Source organism: Hydra viridissima, unplaced genomic scaffold, assembly GCF_058129835.1.
Source record: "Hydra viridissima isolate aposymbiotic clone 2 unplaced genomic scaffold, HvirCarnegie_v1 scaffold_4, whole genome shotgun sequence".
NCBI lineage: Eukaryota > Metazoa > Cnidaria > Hydrozoa > Anthoathecata > Hydridae > Hydra > Hydra viridissima.
Genome location: NW_028324303.1, coordinates 15106466 through 15127850, shown reverse-complemented (window position 1 = coordinate 15127850; position 21385 = coordinate 15106466). Strand labels below are relative to the sequence as shown.

Below are 21385 nucleotides of genomic sequence, written 5' to 3'. Positions count from 1 at the left end.
AAATCTGCTTAACAGTATATTGTAGATAAAAGGACTATTTTGTATTCAATCAAATAGTCATTCTAAATCTGCTCAAAATAACAACCATTTTTTCTACCTTAATTGAAATTCTGTATATAGCTAACAAATTGCATTTACATACATTGATAAAAAGATTTTAATTGTGTAAAGTAATTATTCTGAATAAATATTTTTCAATCAAATAAGTCTTTAGAGAGAAAAACTATTTCACTAACTACACATCAAAATAGAATAATTAAGAATTTATGGATCTAAAAACAATCGACAGGAAATATTATCATAGTCTCATGCATCATAAAGGTTCAAGACTTCATAAAGGTTTAATAGTTAAAGGAATAAGAGAAAAAAAATACAAATTTAGGCAAATAATTTATTTTAAAGATAGGTTTGTAATAGTAAAAAATAGTAACACTTTTAAATACAAAAGTATTAATTTAAATGACTTCTATTACAATCTATCACATCTAGTAATGTGGATTCTCTGATTTATCATCCCTACGTTATAATTGCTAGATTTTCTTATTAAGATGCAAACTTGTTTGTTGGATATTCATTTGGGTATTTCTCTATGTGTTCCATGGTGTCTTCATATTGTTTTTTTATTCGCGGTGTCCATGAGTCATAAACATCTGAAAACAAGTTTTTGATGGCAGGTTTTTTGGCTTGCTCTGCTTTCAAAAATGCTGCCATAATATTTTTATGGACTTCTTTTTTTAAATTTTCATTTTCTTGCTCAGACCACCAGCCTTTATTTTCTAAATAATTCCTAGAAATAAAATAGTAAAATATTAAATCCTGATGCATTGTATTAGAACTACATTACAAAAGATAATCTTTTACACATTTTTTTATATCCAAGATTTAAAATATTGATTTATCTCAGTCATACCCACACACAAAAAATATTTTTTTTTTTATTTAACTATTTTTTAAAAAAATTTGTTTATAAATATAACATGTGTTTATACAAAAGATTTTGATATGTTGATAAACTCTTAACTAACTAGAAATAAATGAAAAGTTCAAATTTTCAGTTTAATAGAAAGTAGAAAAAAGTTCAAAACACAACTGAAGCAAAAAAAATTTTTCCATCTGCTAATACTTTGTTGTTTTCAATAACAGATGCTGCAACTATTAGCAGCCACTAAATTATTTGACATAACATTTGCTAAAGTATTTTGTAGGTAAGCTTTGGTACAGTTGTGTTCAAGATCTTTGCCAAATATTGAAAATATATGAATATATCTCCTTTCATACTATTATTTGTATTTTTAAGAGAGGAAAGTGAGTGTTGTATGTTATGCTTTAATTTGTCACTTTTAAAAATCAAACACTCATACTCATTTTCTAATGAAAAGTCTGACTTTTCAATGGGCACAGAAACTTTCAAAACTAAGGCAACACTGCTTACAAAACCCAGTGGGTACCCTTGGATTGCTAAAATTAATTTCAGTTAAGGAATGACAGTTTGGCAAGACTTGATCAGCTTCTTCAACCACAAGAAACAAACTGCCTTCCTATTTTCTTTTTAATTTTTTTGCTTGATTTGGCATTGTGATTGATTTGGATTAATACAAAAAAACTTTTCTCATTTCATTTCCTTGTTCTCTTTGTCAACCATTTACTTATTCCCAAGAAACACAAATATCTGAATTATCTTGTTTAGATGTGTAAGCTTGTGGGTTAAAATTTGTCATTTCTAAAATTTTAAACAACACTTTCAACTTATGTATATACAGTGAGTGTGTGAGTGTGTGTGTGTCTGTGTGTATCAGTGTGTGTGTCTGTGTGTGTCTGTGTGTGTCTGTGTACACACACACACATATAAGTTATTTTAGGAGAAAAAATTAAGGAGCAAATGATAATATGAGGTCAATACCATTTCAGAAGATTAAAGTATTTACAAAGTAAGAAAAACTTACAAAACTTTAAATCATTTCAAAGTTAGAAAGTAGTTTGAAATTAAATTAAATTTATAAGGATGGAAAGAAAATAGGGTAATCCACTAACTGCAATAAAAAAATTGCTAAACCTGGCATGAAATACCAATTTAAGTGTTGTTACCATGTAGATTTCTTTGAGAAGAAAAGAATCCTTCCATATGTAAATCAAAATAAAAACAAAATATTCTTCAATCTATTATGATATCTTTAGAAGAAGCTATTGGATTTACCATAAATGCATTGTCAATTTCCCAAATGAAAATTCTTTTCAATAACAATGGTTGTAAATTTTCAATAACAATGGTTGTAAATTTTCAATGTCCCAAAGAAAATTATGAAAAATATTAGGAGAAACATGAAAGTTGGAAGAGAAAAAAAATTTTTTTTGTTTAAAGGAAAAAAGGAAAAAACTTCAAATTCAAATGTTGAGTAAAAGAGACAATTTGTCAATAATAATCAGTGAGTTTAGGGCTGGTTTATATGAAATGAAATGCATTACATTTCCTCAACTCTTTATCTTAATAAAATTTCCTTCAAAGACCTTCAAAGTAAACACTAACCTTAATCTATTTATAGGTGAGTCAATATCTTTCCAATACTTTACTTCATTGGCAGAGCGATATGCACTTGAATCATCACTTGTGCTGTGGTGACCTACCCTGATTATTTAAAACAAATGTAAATATAGTCATAAAAAAAAAAAAGAATGAATCAAGTATGCAAAAGAAACCTAATTCAAAAAACAGGAACGTTGATTGTAATTCAAAAAACAGGAACATTGAATGTAAATAAATCAGATACACAAACCTATATGTCATTGCTTCAATTAGAACTGGTCTACTTTCACTGATACAAATATTTCGAGCTTTTTTTGTTGCATTGTAGACTGCTAAGTAATCATTGCCATCAACTCTTATTGTAGGAATTCCATAAGCTGGTCCACGAGCACCTTACAAAAGGAAGCATTTATTCATTTAAGCATTTATAGTAGATTGTAACAATTATATCTAAAATAGTAACCTTCTATTTGTTCATGATGAACACTAAAATATAAATTTAATTGGAAAACTTTACACTTTTTTTGTGCAATAATACCCTGCAAAAGAATTATTCTAAAAATAGTTGTACTTTCAAAGCTTTTCATCAAAAAACCTGTAGAACAAAATTCAAACAAAATGAGTACTGAAAACATAACTAAAAGATTTTCCTAAAATTTTCCTGAAATTCTTATAAAGAAATACTTCCAAATAATTCATGCTTTTTTTTACTTCTTTAATACATAATTTTTTAACTTTAAAAATTAAATGAACTACAATAAAGAGATTTTTTTACCGATTCCATCTCCTCTATATTGGTCTTTGATAGGTGTTGATATGGCATAACCATTATTTCTACTAAAATAAAACAAATAGTAAATTCTTTAAGGAAAAATTTTTTTTTAAACTTTAAAGAGATAGGATCGAAAGCTGTTTAAAATTATAATGATATTTCTACATTTTATAATAATTTATAAATAAAAAAAAAAAAAAAAAAAAAAGTAAACCAAACACTTAGTTTCAAACAAATTCTTTTTCTATTACTTCCTTTTTCCATTGAGTCTATGTAAAAAATAATTTAAAAGTTACCTTTAAATGTGTTTTTTTTTTTTAATTTTCATATAATTTTGCATTAAAAGTGTTTTTACACTTTTACAAATTCTTTTTTTTTGGTTGGCCTTTTAAGGAAACCCATAGATACAACTACCCATAATGTCTGCTTAATAGTTACTGCTCTATAACCTTACCCCTTATGCCAATGGGACCAAATTTTAAAATGAGCCAAAAATTGGACTTGTCATTTTAGTCAGAAGTTAGTTAGTTCAGAAGTTAGTTCAGAAGACAGTACACAGTCCTGTGACATATGAGAATTGTGTAATAGCAAAACATAGGTAATATATCTCAACACAACAAATTTAATAATATTGATTAATACAACAATATATCAAATTCTTCAACATCATAAAATTATTTTGACACATACCATAAAAATATAACAGGGCAGTCCAATGTTGCTGCAAAATTAAATGCAGCGTGAGCATCTCCTTCACTTGCAGCACCTTCACCAAAGTAGCATATAACACAGTTGTTGGTTTTCTGCATTTTCAATGCATATGCAGCTCCAGCCGCTTTAAAAAAAAATTTTGGAAACATAAAAGAAACTCACATGAAAGGTTTAAGGAAAAATATATTTGTCTAAATTAATTTAAGTTAACAACTCTTTTAAATATCATTTAAAGCATTTAAACTTAAAACGCTTCAATTCATTTTTATACCCATATTTTAACATTTTGGTACTGCATTACTAATTAAGTACCAAATGAAGCTTTATTTAATTTAATGATATTTTACCTTAGTTAATGTTAATTTACTTGAAGATTAACATTTAATTTCATGATGACTAAATCTTCATCTAAGTTAAGATTAAATAGTTATTTTGTTCTATATTACAAATTATTATAGAACAAAATAAGAAATCAAAGCATGTTTAAGTTACTTTTTAAAATTGCTTTAAAAAAATAAATTGAAAAGAGTAGAGCTTTTTTAAAATTTTTAAAACTTTGACTAAGGTAACAATCTTAGCAAAAATACTCAGTATCTAAGAACAAACAATTTTTCTTATCTCTATTGCCTCAGAATCTAACAATCTTTTTATCTCTATTGCCTAAAGACTTTAATACAAAAAAACAGGAAAAATATAATTTGTAACAGGAATGTCTGGGTACTGATAAGAACCAAATGAGACCCAACCTGAACAGGTATATGACAGCAATAAAAGCCAAAAATAATTTTATCAGACTCCAAATGGGTATTAAAAAGTGGAATATAACCATAATAATTACAATAATTACATTTTCAATTGGCCTTTTTGCAGTTAAACAAAACTTAATATATTTCCTAATGCTATTCAGCAATCTGGTTGGCAAAATTACTTTATCTCATCATTTATTTAGAATGCTCAACTCTGATTACATGTTAAAATAAATTCAAGGTAAGCAAAAACCAGCAAAAGCGATAGTAAAACATCGCTAACGTGTTTTCAGAACTGTTTTCTTTTTCTTCAAATGATACTAGAAAAGTTGAAATTTTAAAATTTTGAAATTAAAATAAGATGTGCATAAAAGTGAAAATTATTTCAAAATGTTTTCTAGCCAGTCAAGTGCTTAGTCATCCAAGGTCTACGTGATGTTGATATTGAAAGCGAAGAAGGAAGTGAATGTGAGGAAGAAAATCCAACATATCTTCATACCCAGATGACCTGCCTCCCTATGAAAGCAAAGCTGAAAAACCAAGTAATACATTGCCAAGTAGTTTAATTTTATTTGTTTAGTGCCTGTATATTCTACACAAAGTGCTAATTGTCTTCAAGCATTGCTTAAAGTTGCAAAGACTTCCAGACAAGTTGCCAACTACTAGGACCAAATGTGAGTGAAAAATCATTTAAAAATTTTATTACACAAAAATTGCAATTTAACTGCCTGTAGTCTACATTTGTGCAAGTTCCCAATTCACCATTGTGCTAATTGTCAAAAGTTACATCTAAAGTTGCTAATATAAATAAGTGCTACAAATGAACTGAAGTAATGCAAATAGTTGTAAATTTTAGGACACAAACTCGATAAAAATTGGTTGCAGTATGAATAAGTCTGACTATCTACCCTTAAAGACAGTCTTTTTGCCCATAAAAGTCAGACTTTTTAAATTCTCTTTTATATTTATCAGATCAAATGCCAAGTTCTTGAAAACCAAGTTCAAAGAAACTAAATTCAGTCTCCAGAATTTGATCAAGGATCCTGAAGAAGCTATCAAAGAGTTTTTGTCAAATTTGTTCAGCAAGTGGGGAAGAAGACTCCAAAATCCATTCTCTGTTGATGATAGTCTTCGGCACTTACAGTTTGGAAACTTCTCGAGTTTTATCCAGCCAAAGAAGCAGAAGAAAAGAACAATTGGATTGAAAGGAGAACCTTTTGCCTATGAAAATGATGTTGAGGCAGCTTCTGCATGGATGGGAAAGCTAATGCAGTTCTGGGTCATAAAATGGAACATTTATCTTATTCTTTCTAAGGCTGCCTTAGCTATCCTGAGCGTTCCTGCAAGTTCAGCATCCTCAGAGTACTTGTTCAATGCTGCCAGCCTGACAGTCATGAAGGGAAGAAATTGCATGGATCTTCTGAAGGGTGAAAAACCTCTTTCAATTTATTTCATGCTAAGAAACTCATGAAAACAAACAGTACTTCTCCAAATTTTAAATGTTTATTTTGTAATCAGTATTAGGTAAAAATTCAAAGGTGAAAATGCTATATTTGCCAGTGTTTTATTTCTATGATGATTAAGACAAATAATGTGTTTAGAAAGTTAACTTTTGGTACCAAAACTGCATTTATTTTCATCTCATTTAACCTTTTTCATATACTCATGTTGTTTAAGCAACTGTAGACTCAGCCCGTTTAACTAAATACTTCTTTAATTATTGTCAGCTGAAATAAGTTTAACCTAATACCTTTTTTAAATTTTAGCTTATACATTCTACAGACTCTTCTAAAGATGCTAAAATTACAGTAAGCAATAAATCATAGCAAATTTTAGTGAATTTTAGCAACTTTTGCATATTTTGCAATTTTAAAAAACTTTATACTAAGTTTTAGGACTCAAACAATGATAAAGCCAAAAACTGAATGGGTATGGGTTTTTGGGTATTAAAAAATTTAATACTGGAACGGGTACCTGAAAATTTATCGGTTTTTGGTTCCATAGCTGTTTTTGCTTGTTAACCCATTTGGTCATTGTTTCAGGTTATCAGGCTATCAGGTATTTAAAGGGTCTATACCCAAACAGGTTCAGAGCCTAAAAATTTCTTTAAATTACCCGCTTGGCGGCTGAATGGGACCTGATGACATTCCCTATTTTGTAGCTAATCATTTCTTAAAGCATAAATAAAAACCTTACGCTATTAACTTTTCTAGTATCATAGCTACAGCAATTGCTACTATAGCAAGACATGTCATATTATTTAAGTTAATTGTATAACACTTTGTAGCACTCAATTTTTATAGTTTCATAAAACACTTCTAAAAATATTACCATTTGGCATTTGTGTTGCTAGTGTAGAAGATACTGTTACAAAATTATGCTCTTTAGAACCATAATGTACAGGCATTTGTCTCCCAAGTCCCACATCATTTTCATTTCCATAACACTGATTCATAAAACTCTCTAGCGGAAAACCACGCCACATTAAAACACCTGAGGTAAAAATATCACATTACACTGTACAATACATACAAAAATTAGGCCTTTGTGTTATTTAAATCTTTTTTTTTTCCCTTCTAGAAGACTTTTTTTTTATTACCTTGCTCTCTGTATTGTGAAAATATCAGATCAGTTTCACTTAAAGCACACGCTGAGCCAAAATGAATTGCTTCTTCACCATAGCATGTCATGTAAAATGATATGCGCCCCTAGTAAAAAAAAGAAAAAGCTCTAAGTAAGAAAAATCATTATTAAGAAAATAAACCATATCAAAAAATTTCAATCAAAAAATAGGATTTCTTTTTCTCTTTAAACTTCTTTTATATTTAAAATACAAAAACTTTTGTCATGCTTTGAAAAGTTGAGTTTTACCAATATCTTTTTTTTTAAAAAAATTGTCATAAAAATTAATTAAACTCAGATTATAATATAATTATGAACACTAAACTCACCTGCCTCTGTGATTCATATAGTGTCTTATCCATAGAGTTAAGCTGTATCATCATTTTGTAAACATCAATAAGCACACTCTTATCAATCTGTAAAACAAACACACATAAAAATGTTAAATTTTTGAAAAGCATTTCATCAATTAAATCAAATCTTCTATACTATATAACTGCTATACATTTCTTTAGTCAATTTCCTTAATTAAAATTGCTTAAAACAATTAGTTAATTCAAAGATTTCTTTATCTCAATTTTTGTAACTGACATAAGGTATATTTGTAACTTAGTAATGCATAATAACTATTTAATCATTCAAGCTTACAAAAAAAAAATACCAAAAAATACCATATAATTACAAAACATTTTAAACAAAAACCAAACCTTAGGATCTTCATCTTCATTTGTTACTTCACCATGTGCATTAAGAATTTGATAAACAGGTATACCTTCTTTAAGTATTGGATCAATTATTTGTAAACTTTTTGTTATCTTCAAATTAGTTCCAGGATATAAATCTGGAAATTCCCCAAAAAGCTAAAATGAAAAAAGCATGTACATATGTATTCAAATATATGTTAAGGCTTGGTTCACAGCACCACTTCTCATCCTGTTGTCCTAATCCTGATGAATCTTTTAGTTTAATATGAAATGGAAAATCTGAATTTGTCTCAAAAAGAGCCATCACAAAGTTTTCAAGATACTTTTTACATAAGTGATCATCATTTTTCAATCAAGCTGTGCCAAATACAAATGAGACTTGGGGGTAATTATGGAATTTTACTGCATAGGCAAAACTGGTTCCCCCCAAAAAACTCAGATAGACATCAAGGATTTGGGATCATTGAAAATATGAGGGTTTGTCTTTCTAAACATGATTTTTGAAATCTTTACTTGGTTTCTTGAAGAAAATTCTTCGTAATGGAACGTTTGCAATATATATATATATATATATATATATATATATATATATATATGCCTAAAATGTTTTAGTTCTTGAAATGTTGAAGGCAAATCTAAAGTTTCCATTCATATAAAGTACTTTTTTAAAAGAAATTTTTATGGAGTTTCTTAAAGAAACAAACTTCAGCTATTTATTCTAGCAGAATTCTAGAAAATTTTTAAAACTAAATATAAAAGATTAGAGAGTATTTTACATAATTTATAGCAAAATTCAAACTTAACACATACAATAATCATGGATATTCATTATAGCACACATATATTTATATCATTCTGTTCTATACTTATCTTTTTATATACTGTTTTTAGTAGTTTTTATAGCTTTTGCATGAAGCAGAAAAAAACTAACGTTTATGTTAACGTTAACGTTAAAATAAACCTTCTATTTCGTAAAACAAAGTGTCCATTTTCAAATCTAGGTTTATCTATTAAATTTTTAATCAGTGAAATAGTTTACTTAACAATTATCTTTCTTTTTATCTTTAAAAGATCCTTTTTTTTTTTGGTTTCTACAGAAAAAATATTTATATAGTAATAAAAAGTCTTACTTTTACACCAGAGGGGGAGAAACTACGTTTTACAACTACTTTAGGAAGTACTTTATTGAACGAAGAAGCTTTTAAGGAAAATCTTGAGGAACGGCAGAAAATGGAGGCAGTTAGTTTATTCAAGAGAGGCATATTTATAGCATACTTGTGTAAATAAAAATTAAAAAATAACTGATGGTATCACACAACATTCTAAAAAACGGCATTATATGGGTAGTTTTAACTGATGACTATTTTAGGTTTAGACTAAAGGTCATAGTTAGGTTACAACTTCAATCAAAAATGGGTAATTATGAAAACAAATTTTTTCCCCAAACTTTTTATCTGGGTTTTATATCCTATTGTAAGTTTAATACAACATTAAATGAAAAGCATTCCGAATACTTGATGAGAAAGCAACGTTTTTAACGTTTAGTTGTAATATAATTAATTGTTACGATAAAATAATCTTATCAAATGAGAACGAGATTTGAAGAATTCTTCAGTAGAAATATAAATAGCAGTTCCAGTGCAATAGACGTTTTTTAATCACTGACATCACTTTTTTAGTCACTTAGAGTTTTTTTTTATTACTTATATCTTGTAGGTGCAGCAAATACAACCGCTTTAATATTTAGTTGGCGATAATGAAGTGCCGAGTGTTGACGGCGGCATTTTTCGGGTAATTATTAGAAGAGACTTGTTCACACAACTCCACCTTCAAGGAGTGTTAGTGCATACAAACACTGTTCAAAAATACAGCTAAAATAATCAATTTTTTAAATGAGCGCTTTCATACGGGGGACTTTATTGAAGTTAACAAAGTAAAAAAAAAACCTTGAAGTAATCAGGGTTTTTACATTAGATAATGGAGCCGCGTGGAAAAGCTGTTGATGAAAAACTACTTATAGTCCATTGAAATTATGAGTTTTAGTTTTTTGAACTTTTAAAGGTTGATTATCAACTTGTTGAGGGTTTAACGAGGAATACTTATCTGCTTTAGCTGATTTTTCGATTTATTTTCTTCAAAAGGGCTGCTAAAAATTCAAGTCCTCCTCACCTTCTGAGTTAAAAAAAAACAAAACAGGAATCAAATATTTTTATCCCGGGACATGGTAAATGATAGAACTTTTTTTGTTGTTGTTATTTTATTTATTTTTTTTTGCCCAGGATCCGAAAGACAGTTGGCGGATTAAAGGTACAAAAAAATGGTACAAAACATGTCGGCCAAAAAAACATCAGCAGAACAAGGTACACTTATTAGTGTACAGAGAATGCAATTGGTAAATTCTTACTACTAACTTTTGTATTTCTTAGAGTTAATTGGCTGGAACCTATTACATATTGTATATATATATATATATATATATATATATATATATATATATATATATATATATATATATATATATATATATATATATATATATATATATATATATACAGTATTTAGATAAATAGTTTTGTATAAAAAACAGATAATATATAAATAAATAGATTTGCTTAAAAAATTGATTTAAAATTTACTTTTTCTTTAAAATGTTAACCACATGAAGTGAAGCCAATAAAAAGCAACAAAACTGCCATTGAAATTTGTAAGTACTGGAATGTCCAGAACGTTTTTACGAAGTTACATACTTATATTTATATCAATAACTTTCTTTTAGGCGGTAAATTCCGCCCAAAGAAAAGCCGCGTCCAGGAAAATTTCAGAAAATTTGTTTTCATGGAAATTCGATAAACAAAAAACTACATCTATTTTCATGAAAAAAGCTGAAATTGTTGAATTCCAAAGCATAAGCTCTTTTATAGCAACTAAAAAAAAAAAAAAAAAACTAAAATCAATAATTAATGACATCCTTAACTTTTTAGGATTGTGGAACATTATTTCGACAAAGACTTGATGAGTTTATCGGTTTTTTCTTGTGTGATCTCAATCTACGTGGCTGCAACAGTTTTATAGAGGTCATCGGCGTTTTTAAAGGTTCTTTTTGAAGGTGTTTGATTCTATTCAAATCATTATTTAACTAGTTAAGATGTGTGTTTAGATATCTTGCTGAAATATCCATGAAAGAGGCATATCATCATCAGCTTGAGGAACCACCTTTTCCTCTAGAATAACACGATAGACAAATCGATCCAAAATGTCATTTATTCGATGGATAGATCCAACTCGATTAAAACCAGAAAAACACCTAAGAACATTGTACCTCTTCCACCAACATGCTTGACAGTTCTTTTTGTGTATTTAGGATCCAAACGTTTATCTTTAGGTCTACGTACCTTTAAATTGCCATCAGAAGCCTTCAAGTTTTACTTTAAAACATCGCTCTACAATACTTTTTCCAATCATTTAATAGACCAAGCGCATAAGCATTTGGTAATTTATTTCTATCTTTTTGATTCTTCGGAGAAATAAATGGTTTTTTCGCAACCTTGACGCACAAATAAATAGAAATAAAACGACACTTTGAAATGTTTTCCATAATAAAACAAATAAGTTTAAAAAAAAATGACGCAATTTAAATCAGATGTTATTGTAAGGAGGAAGAAAAGTTAAAAAGAGCGATTAAAAGAAAAGACGTACGTACAGAGACTTATTTACCCTGTCATGAAAATAAACAATAAGGTGGTAAATCATGATGAAGAAAAAATTAAAAACAGCGATTAAGAAAAGACGTACGCACAGAGACTTATTCACCCTGTCATGAAAATAATCAATAAGATGGTAAAACGTGATGAAGAAAAAATTAAAAATTAAGACTTATCTACCTGTTAAGTAAATAAATGATAAGCAAGTATAGCAACGAAACAAATAATAATGTAGAACTATAAAAGCTTAAAAAATAGAGTTAGGAAGGACTTGTTCTGGGATGAACGAAAAAGAAGAAAAAACTAAACTAAGTTTTTAGGAAATCAGTTTTAGAGCAGAGAAGGGAAGACGGAGTTTTGCAGAGGAAGACCTAGTTTTACAGAGTAAAAAAGTAAAAAGAGATTTTTTATGAAAGTTTTAAGAAGAGTTTTTAGAGTTTTGTGATTGAAGAGTTTTTTTAGATAAGCAAGAAGTTTTTGGATAAACAAGAAGTCTTTGGATGAACAAGAAGTTTTCGGATAAACAAGAAGTTTTATAAGTGAAAAAAAAAAAAAATTTTGATGAACAGAAGAAGTAAAAAGTTAAACAGAAGTCAGAAGAAATATCGATTAAAGAAAAGTTTTTACCGTTTCAAGTACCGAAAGTTTTTTAACGGAAGTTTTTACCGTTTCAAGTAACGAAAAAGAAGAAGAGATATTCATTTAAAGAAGAAGAATAAAAAAAGAGAAAAAAAAAACAGTATTAGACACTACATAAAGAGTAAGAAAATATTAATTGTAATTTTATTAACGAAATGAATTAGAAGTGTTAACCATTACACAATAATAGAACTTATATTGAGAATTATTGTATAGTAGAATATATTGAGGGCGGAACACAATCTTAACCCTTTAACGATTAACCTTTTAACGATTAACCCTTTAACGATTAACCCTTTAACGATTAAATTCCATATAACTCTATAACCCATACCTCCTTAAAACCCTTATTAATCCTTCCACAACAAACAAATAATTCATAAAAAGATCGCCCTCATATTATCATAACGAGTTTCTTTGAATTTCCTTTCTTTTGAGATCGCAGCATAGCGCGACGGGTTAGTTAGTGAGTTTAAAAAAAATCAGTATAGTTAAAAAAGAAAATCTCAAACTAACAAAAAAAAGCAACGAGTAATGCGAGTATAACTAACCACGTTCGTCAGAACCGGGCGGCAATTGTTAATTGTGATCCCCCAATGATTTTCAGCAACATGAATGTGCGTCTTTTTATTTTGATCGACTAATAATTTTTACTATAAAAATTTATTCAATGCAATTAAAAAATTATTTTAAAATTTGAGTTTAAAAAGAACTTGTTCTTTGACATATCGTTTGTAATTAGCGACAAAATAACGACGATATTCGTTTTATTTTAAATGATAATAAAGTTTATAGTTGTAAAAATTATAATAAATTTATTAGTAAATACACATATAAACTAGAGTTTGTGTAATGATTATATACATGAACTTACGTGAATAAAATAAACTTGAATTAATCAGAAATAATAAAATTTTTAAAAATAAATTTAACAAAGCTTTGTATAAGCTTAGTCCACTTAAATGACATCAGCAAGTTTTGTCGACTAAGCAGATGAAATAACTTAGGGTTACCAGTTTGATGGCATCTCCATCACATTTTTCAAACCCCAAAAACCTAAGAAATGAAACTAAAAAATGTTTGATTTTTTCTCAATTTAATAATGCGAATATATATCCAAAATGATATGACCATAGATATTCTTATTCCAATGTTAACAGCCATACTATTAAAAAATAGTTAAACTGGAAAAAAAATTTCAAAAGTATACCACTAAAATGATGAAGAATCCATCTTTATACATGATGAAGATATTAAAGGTAGAGTGTCACAGTTAAGGAATTTTAAAGTGTCTAATGGATCTTGCCAATGTAATTGTTTGCCAAACCTATCAGTTTTCTAGAAAGATTCGAAAAAGAGTAATTCTTATTTGGACATTTTTATTTAATAGTTTGTGTTTTTGAGTTTTAGCAGGCTTGAGTAGCTTGTGATAAACGGTAATTTAATTTTCGCAATTCTCGGAAATTCCTGTTGATAGATTTCAATAAAACCAAAATTTTTTTCTGTTAGAAAAGATTCAAGATTTGTTTATAAGTTTCCTTAATTTTCACGCGAGAACTTTTACGCGATAATTTTCATTAAATGTCTTCTTCACTCTTTTACCTCTTCACATATTCATTTTTTTTTTATCCTCAATAGATTAAGTAGTAGATTAAGAAGTAGATCCTTTGATGACAAATACCGATCATGGGTTTTTCTGTTATGCTCGTCCTGGACTTCAATAGGTTTGAGATCGAGGTTTTATAGAGTCCAAATTATGTTCTTCAAAACATTATTTCCTGCTTTTCGTTTTTTAACTGTAGTTGCATCGCTAAATGTCAATAATAAAAAATAAATAGATAAGATTTTAAACAAAACAATTTATGCTTAAATTAGAGTTACCAACTGCACAGTTTTTCCGGGACGGTCCCAATTATATAAAAATTGTCCCTCGTTCTGATATTGAAAGTAATGTCCCGATTTTTTGAAATTCAAGAAACTGAATCAAACACAAAACAAACAGAACAAGAATCTGAACACAGCTTTTGATTTTCAGCTGTTAAATGACACACAAAAAAAAAAAATCAGGACTTTCCTGGGAAAAACTGCGCAGTTGTTTGTCACCCATGCTTAAAGCTTATATAGTGAACAACAAAGAAATGAAATGGAGATAACACCCAGTAGTCATATTGAGGTTTTATACACATTTGCAAAAAATTATTTTTTTTTTTTTTCAGAAACAAAAGAATTGTTCATTGACATTTCTTACTAATTGACAATTGTAATAAACAAAATGGCTTTGCTTTCAATAAAATACCTTTCGAAAAGAAAAAATCTTTCAGTGAAAGTTTCATTGGCTCTTTAATTTATTAGCTTTTCCCATTCACCGTCATCGATGGTTTGTTATTCGTAAAAAGAAGGTTTTTGATAACTGTTTTAAAATTTATCAAAAACCTCCATTTATTTTTTTTTTATTATTATTACATTTAGCACATTGTGCATTTAATCGAAGTTATTAAGAACGAATTTCGTGTTTGTATAACTTTTCTAAATCGAGAAAAAGCTTTTAAATAATGAATAACTTCTCTGAAGTTTGCCAATCAATGATCCTACTAAAATTCAGTAATTCAATTGTCAGGGAAAGAAGAAATATAGGTAAATCGTGTTTTGCAAAAAATTTTGCACATTAGTTGTTTTTTTTAAATTTTCAATATAATCTAAAAAAATTTTAAAGGTAGGTTCTTATTTTTTTACTAAACTTTTGTATGGATTAAACTAGGTTTAGACGCTAGGTTTAGATTTTATTAGGGGGATTGAACTGCAATATAGTTCTTCTATTTCTTCTTTTTATTTAAATTCTCTGATAAAACAGAATTAGCTTGGAAAGGAAAGATTTTAAGTTGTGTCCCTCCCTTTTGCATATATAGATATTCTCAAAACTGTAACATTTTATTTGCTCCGAATTTATAAACAAAATATTTATATTCAAATAATACAGTATCAAGTAAATAAAACAAAAAACGAAAAACATCCAACACATATCTAAAATAGTTTTCATCATATTTTAAAATTTATTTAAGACCATAGTAGAGGCATTAACCAAAAAACTTGTCAATGTATGAAGGAAATAAATTTAAAGAGGCGAGAGGAAAGTTTATGTAAATTTGAAGAAAATAAACTTATGAAGATTTCTGACAAATCGATTACCGATAAAAGCTATCAAACTCAATTTCAATTAAAAACGTAAAATTTGAAGGATACAGAGCAGGTAAACAAAGTCAACATAAGAATGCAGCATTTTAAAAAAAGCTGATCAATATTTCATCAATCAGTAGTAAGCCACTTATTATTAGGGTATATGAGATTGCTCATATATCTTAACCTTCTCAAATAAATATAAAAGACAAAAAAAGATTTTAAAAAAAATGCCATTGATTTAGCATCAAATTGCAACCAACACATAAATTCCGAATGAAGCTTAGTTAATACAAGATGAGTTGACAAAGACATCATTTAGTACTACTGACTTATTTCTTAAAAAGATGCTTGCTTTCCGATTTTGGTCGGACAAAAATTTATCATTGGCTAGGATTTTACACAAGTTGGGTCAACTTGTTCAGAAGTACACCTGTGATAAATTCAGAATCAGTTTTATTATGAGGCATGCTACAGGAAAAGGACAGAGATTAAATGTCAAGACGCTTCATTTTTTTAACTTTTTAAAGTTAAATTGAAATTCACCCAGGATCTCATACCCATATTTCTCAATACAAATCCTTAAAAAGTTCAAATAAAAAATCTATTCTTTAAAAAGTTTATTCAAATTTTAAAATTTGAAAGTTCACAACTGTAGAGATAAATGTGAAGGGTGAAAAATGTTTATAGGTGAAGCTCATACTATTTACATTTATCTATGCTTACATTTATATCTTTATGGATATACTATTATTGCATTTATTTTATTCATAATTGATGAATCAAAGCAAGCCAGTTGTAAAATTTTTGAAAGTTAATCATATTAAACTTTCGCTCACTAAAGTTTGTTTTTTAATGCTTACGATAATAAATTTTGACAAATATTTCTTATCGTAAACATTAAAAAAAGCAAACTGATTGAAATTTTTGTGTCGGAATATTTTCACAGTTGGACATTTAAAAAAAAGCCAGTTAAAGTTCAAGGTTCCATTTTGAGATACTGATTTTGAGATACTGATTTTGAGATACTGATTTTGAGATACTGATTTTGAGATACTGGTTTTGAGATACTGGTTTTGAGATACTGATTTTGAGATACTGATTTTGAGATACTGATTTTGAGATACTGATTTTGAGATACTGATTTTGAGATACTGATTTTGAGATACTGATTTTGAGATACTGATTTTGAGATACTGATTTTGAGATACTGGTTTAGTGCAAAAGTTTTTTTGCACTAAATCAGTATCTCAAAATGGAACCTTGAACTTTAACTGCCCATTATTTAAACTTTTTCAAGCTTGATCATCCTGATTCTCCCACCCTATTCTTAAATCACTTCCATAATAAATCTTTTTTTTTTTTTTTTGAAATGTTTGGAAATCGAGTAAAAATAGTAAATGGAAGAGATATTATATATGTATTGCATTGAAAATATTATTTATTAAATTTGTAGTAATGGTTTATATGTTTGTAGTAATGGTTTATATGTTTGTAGTAATGGTTTATAGGTTTGTAGTAATGGTTTATAGGTTTATACACAATTTTTTTAGGTGTCCTCTATTAGAATATTTTTTGTGTTTTAGTTTTCTTTGTATAAAAAGTGGAAGTGTAATGATAATGATGATAATGATGTTGTTGTTGTTGTTGATGATGATGATGATGATGATGATGATGATGATGATGATGATGATGATGATGATGATGATGATGATGATGATGATGATGATGATGATGATGATGATGATGATGATGATGATGATGATGATGATGATGATGATGATGATGATGATGATGATGATGATGATGATGATGATGAGGATGATGATGATTTTCTTTTGTGAGAGGCAAGGTTTTTTTTACTTAAATATTAATGTAAACATTAAATATTTAATTTTATTTGAGCCACGTATAAAAGAAAGTTCTTAAAAACACGCAAAGCACTATTTTCGTAAACGAAACTCAGATGCCCTTAATTTGGGTATCAATAAGCTCAGAAAAGGATGGTTGCTGTTGTTATCCTATAAACACTGAACAGCATTTATATTTAAACAAGAAATTTCATAAAAAATTATAAGAAAAGGGCAAAAACAAGCTAAAAACTAATTCATAAGAGTTAAGTTTCATAAGAATGATTCTTTCTAAATCAAACCTTCTTGTATATTTGATCAAAATTAAAGTGAACATTTTAATTCTACTGACCAGTATTCAAATTGCTTTGTGTAAGTTGATTAAGCCGTATATGGTTAACTTTTTGGTTGTTTGTTTCTTGCGACAAATAGATTTTAGAAACTTCAGAGAAATGCCGCTCAAACTCAAAAAAAAAAAAATGTTCTCAGGAAATGCGTCATTCTGTAAACCACATTTAAATAAACAACTAAATATAAATACGTGCAAAAAAAAGGCATATGTATATGAAAATAACTAAAAACCCAGCTCGATAGACCAATGGTTGGGACGGTGCTTTTTTTTAGAAAAGATAAAATTTTGCATTATTTAACATACACACAAAAAATACATTTAGCATTAAAAAAAAAAAAAAGCAACCAAAAAAAAAAGTAAACACAGCAGTTTTTTTTTTTTTTGCTTAGAACAGGAAACCTAAAGTTGAAGAAAGAAATTTTAGTTTAAAAAAACTTCCGTTAATGGATTCGATTTCTTTAGTGTAAGTTTATGAAAAAATGGTACATATTTATACTATAAAGGTTTCCGTAACTTCGTTCTCAAATCTGTTTAGGTTTAAAATTTTAAAGCTACCTGTCAAGAAGAAGAAAAAGATGTTACAAATGAAAGATATTTACATTGATAACACTTAAAATTTATACTAAAAAAAAAAACAAAAAAAACAATATTTTAAAAAGCAAAGTTAATCGACGTGAGTTTAGTGAAAATGCGTCTTTACGTTGAAAATAAAAAAATGGCAATCTTGTTTTGCAACATACAAAACTCGACTTAACGATTTAGAGTTAATTTTAAGTTCTCTTTTATCATTTAAAAGATCGGAATGTTAGATTTACAGAAACTTATCTCAAGGTTAAAAAAAAGAAATTTAGTTGTTTGATTTTTTTTTTTTTTTTTTAAATTGCTTCGAATTATTTTACGGTGACAAACTTTTAGTTTACGGCACACATTGAAACCAAAAGCTCTAAATTTCAGAGCTTATGCAAATCTATGCATATATGTTAGCATACCGTTTTTCAATACCAATTTTTAAGTGGAAAAATACAAAACATGTTTGCAATCTTCTCTTCACAGACCCATCTTAACTAAATTTAGCTTAGTTGGATATTGTAGATAAACAAAAAAAACTAGATTTCTTTTTTTATAATTTTTGTGTTTTTTCGAAAGTTCTTCAAAATAAATTTCTATTAATCTACAAAAGTTTAGAAATTTTAAGGTGGTAATGAATTATTTTAAATGAATTTCTTTGAATGATTAAATTTGAAAGACAGTGTAAGAAACTATTGATAAATGAACGAACTATTGATAAATGAAGAAACTATTGATAAATCCAGAGGAAAATTTTAAAGGACTCTTAATAAATGAAACAAGAAAAAAAGTTTTTCTTTTGTAGTTTTTTTTAAATCAAAATAAAATTTCAATAAAGTTGAAGGAATGTTATTTTATTTAAAAGAATATGATGACGTTTGAACAATTTTATCGTTAGTCTTGCGTTTTAAAACAGCTCTGCATTCACCAATTTATCAACTGTAAAGCCTCGACATACTTGCTTTAGGTAACCAATCATTCATATGAAGTGTATCTGCTAGAGCAACTATTTTGTGCAAACTCTTCATAGGCTAAAAATATTTAATGAGATTTACATTTCCATTCATGGGTGCTGACTAATATCTTTTTATAAAATGGATCAGCTATTTTTGCATTATAAAGTTCAATATAATCAAAAAAAAGAAAAACCAATATTCCATTGTTGCAACCCACAATGCTCTAAACAGTTTTTTTTCAACAGAACCACGCTCCAGATGTTAACTTTTTCTTTTTTGCACACTGTTTTATAACTTTTTAAAAAACAAAAAAAAAACAAAAAAAACATAGAAATAATAAAAAATTTAAACCTCTTTTTACTAATAATTTGATTTTATAAAGACAACTTCTAATTTTTGAAATTTTATAATCAATTATTATATATTACTAAAATGGTTAAAGGAAATGTTGTTTGGGTCTTTAATTAAAAACTTTTCAGGTTTCTGACGATTTACTTTTTTGTTTTTTGTGCATTGTTACGTTTTTAGTGTTGCTTTTTGCGCGTTGTTACATTTTAGCCCTGCTTTTTTCTATTAATGGCGTTGTTGTTGTTGTTGCCGCTGCATTAAAAATTCAATATTTTTTTAAAATTGTTTAGAATTTTTAAACTGTTGCTCTGTTATACATGATTTTGAATATTTTTTGGAAGCAAACCAATGCCATAAGCTTTAATTAATATAGATTACTTAACAGGGAGTATTTTTCAAAATAGTTAAATAATAAATATTATTTCCGTTCGTCACACAACTAAACACTAAATAATATTTCCTTCTCATCAAATAATAAATCGCTAATAATCAAGCTGAGGAAAATTCTAAGTATGTTGCTTGCTATCCTATTTAAATGGAATAGTATGACAGTGTTACCAAAATTTTGTTAGTGAATCCATTATACGTTTGAGTCTGGTCTCATCGTCTTTAATTTTAAAAACTAACTAATTACGTTAGTATCTTGGTTGAGTTGTTATGTTAAAACCCAGGGTTATTTTTCTAAGCGAATTAATTTTTCTATCACTACTTATTGATGGGCGTGTACGTAAAAAGTATTGGTACCCAATGGGTAGTAATATTGTAGACCAAAGAATATTTGTAGCATTTCATAATTGTGGAAAAAACAAGTGGTTTCTATGTAATACAATGGTAAAAATTAGCTGTAAAAATAAAATGCACAAACGTAAGTTGGCAATAGTTTAGGAAATTTCTTTGGAGAACTGGAAACTAATCATTATGAGCATGAGCTTGTATCGAGTGATTAAACTTAGTTTCCAGACTTTATATTTTATATCCAATTCGCTTAAGCTTATTAATTTATCTGCAAATAAACACATACTGATTGGTACAACTTGCTTGATGTTAACTGACTTTAAATCATGTTTTAATCTTTTATTTTGCAGTGCTTTTTTTTTGTTTTTTTTTCGAATTTTTAATTCTTAAAAAGAAAACTATTACAACTGATTAAGTGTTGAAACCAGTCGCTAACGAAGTATTTTGATCAAGTTTTTATTATGTTCCGCCTGCTCTATCCCATAATTCCCACAATCAGTTTTAACTGAATCAAAAATAGTTATTATTGAAGGCATAAGTAAATATAGCAAACAATTTATAATAAAAATGTTTGATAGTTAAAGTAGTTGTTATAAAACTAATTGAACGATTTGATCATTCGGAATAAATAACAGCATTTTTTTTTTGTTGTTTACTGAAAATTTTTCATCGCTTTACAGGTAACCATCACACATCATAAGTATTTCACTTCAGTCAAATAAGTGTTTAAACTTCATTTCACTTCACTTCAGTCAAATAAGTATTTAAACATTTACTTACAAAATGTATCTTGCACCATTCAATCTGATTGTCTATAGGTGGCTGTTGTCAATAAAACTAAAATACTGAGGTTTTAAAAATAAATGCAAAGAGCTGAATAAAGTTTTCTTTGTTATTCCTTGACTCGGTTACTCCATTTCTTGCAAAATTCTTTGCTTAAATTATTTACTTCCAAACTCGTTTATTCAAAACAAATTTGTTTTTTTC

At 27.8% G+C, this 21385-nt stretch overlaps 1 protein-coding gene and 1 long non-coding RNA gene across 2 annotated transcripts; one reads left to right on the top strand and one right to left on the bottom strand.

Annotated features, from left to right (window-relative positions):
- Positions 1-377: 377 nt before the first annotated feature.
- LOC145182924 (2-oxoisovalerate dehydrogenase subunit alpha, mitochondrial-like) lies at positions 378-9435 on the bottom strand. Its single transcript, XM_090084737.1, has 10 exons — positions 9207-9435; positions 8080-8232; positions 7702-7788; positions 7350-7458; positions 7082-7243; positions 3984-4128; positions 3297-3358; positions 2772-2913; positions 2525-2623; positions 378-787 (listed from the first exon to the last, which is right to left on the bottom strand). Exons 1-10 carry the CDS (start codon positions 9336-9338, stop codon positions 544-546), a joined length of 1335 nt encoding a protein of 444 aa, XP_089940863.1. The 5' UTR covers positions 9339-9435; the 3' UTR covers positions 378-543.
- A 2609-nt stretch (positions 9436-12044) lies between these two features.
- Positions 12045-12407, top strand: LOC149890073 (uncharacterized). The gene is made up of 2 exons (XR_016451671.1): positions 12045-12169; positions 12240-12407. It is a non-coding gene; the product is annotated as an uncharacterized LOC149890073 (long non-coding RNA).
- The last annotated feature ends 8978 nt before the right edge of the window (positions 12408-21385 follow it).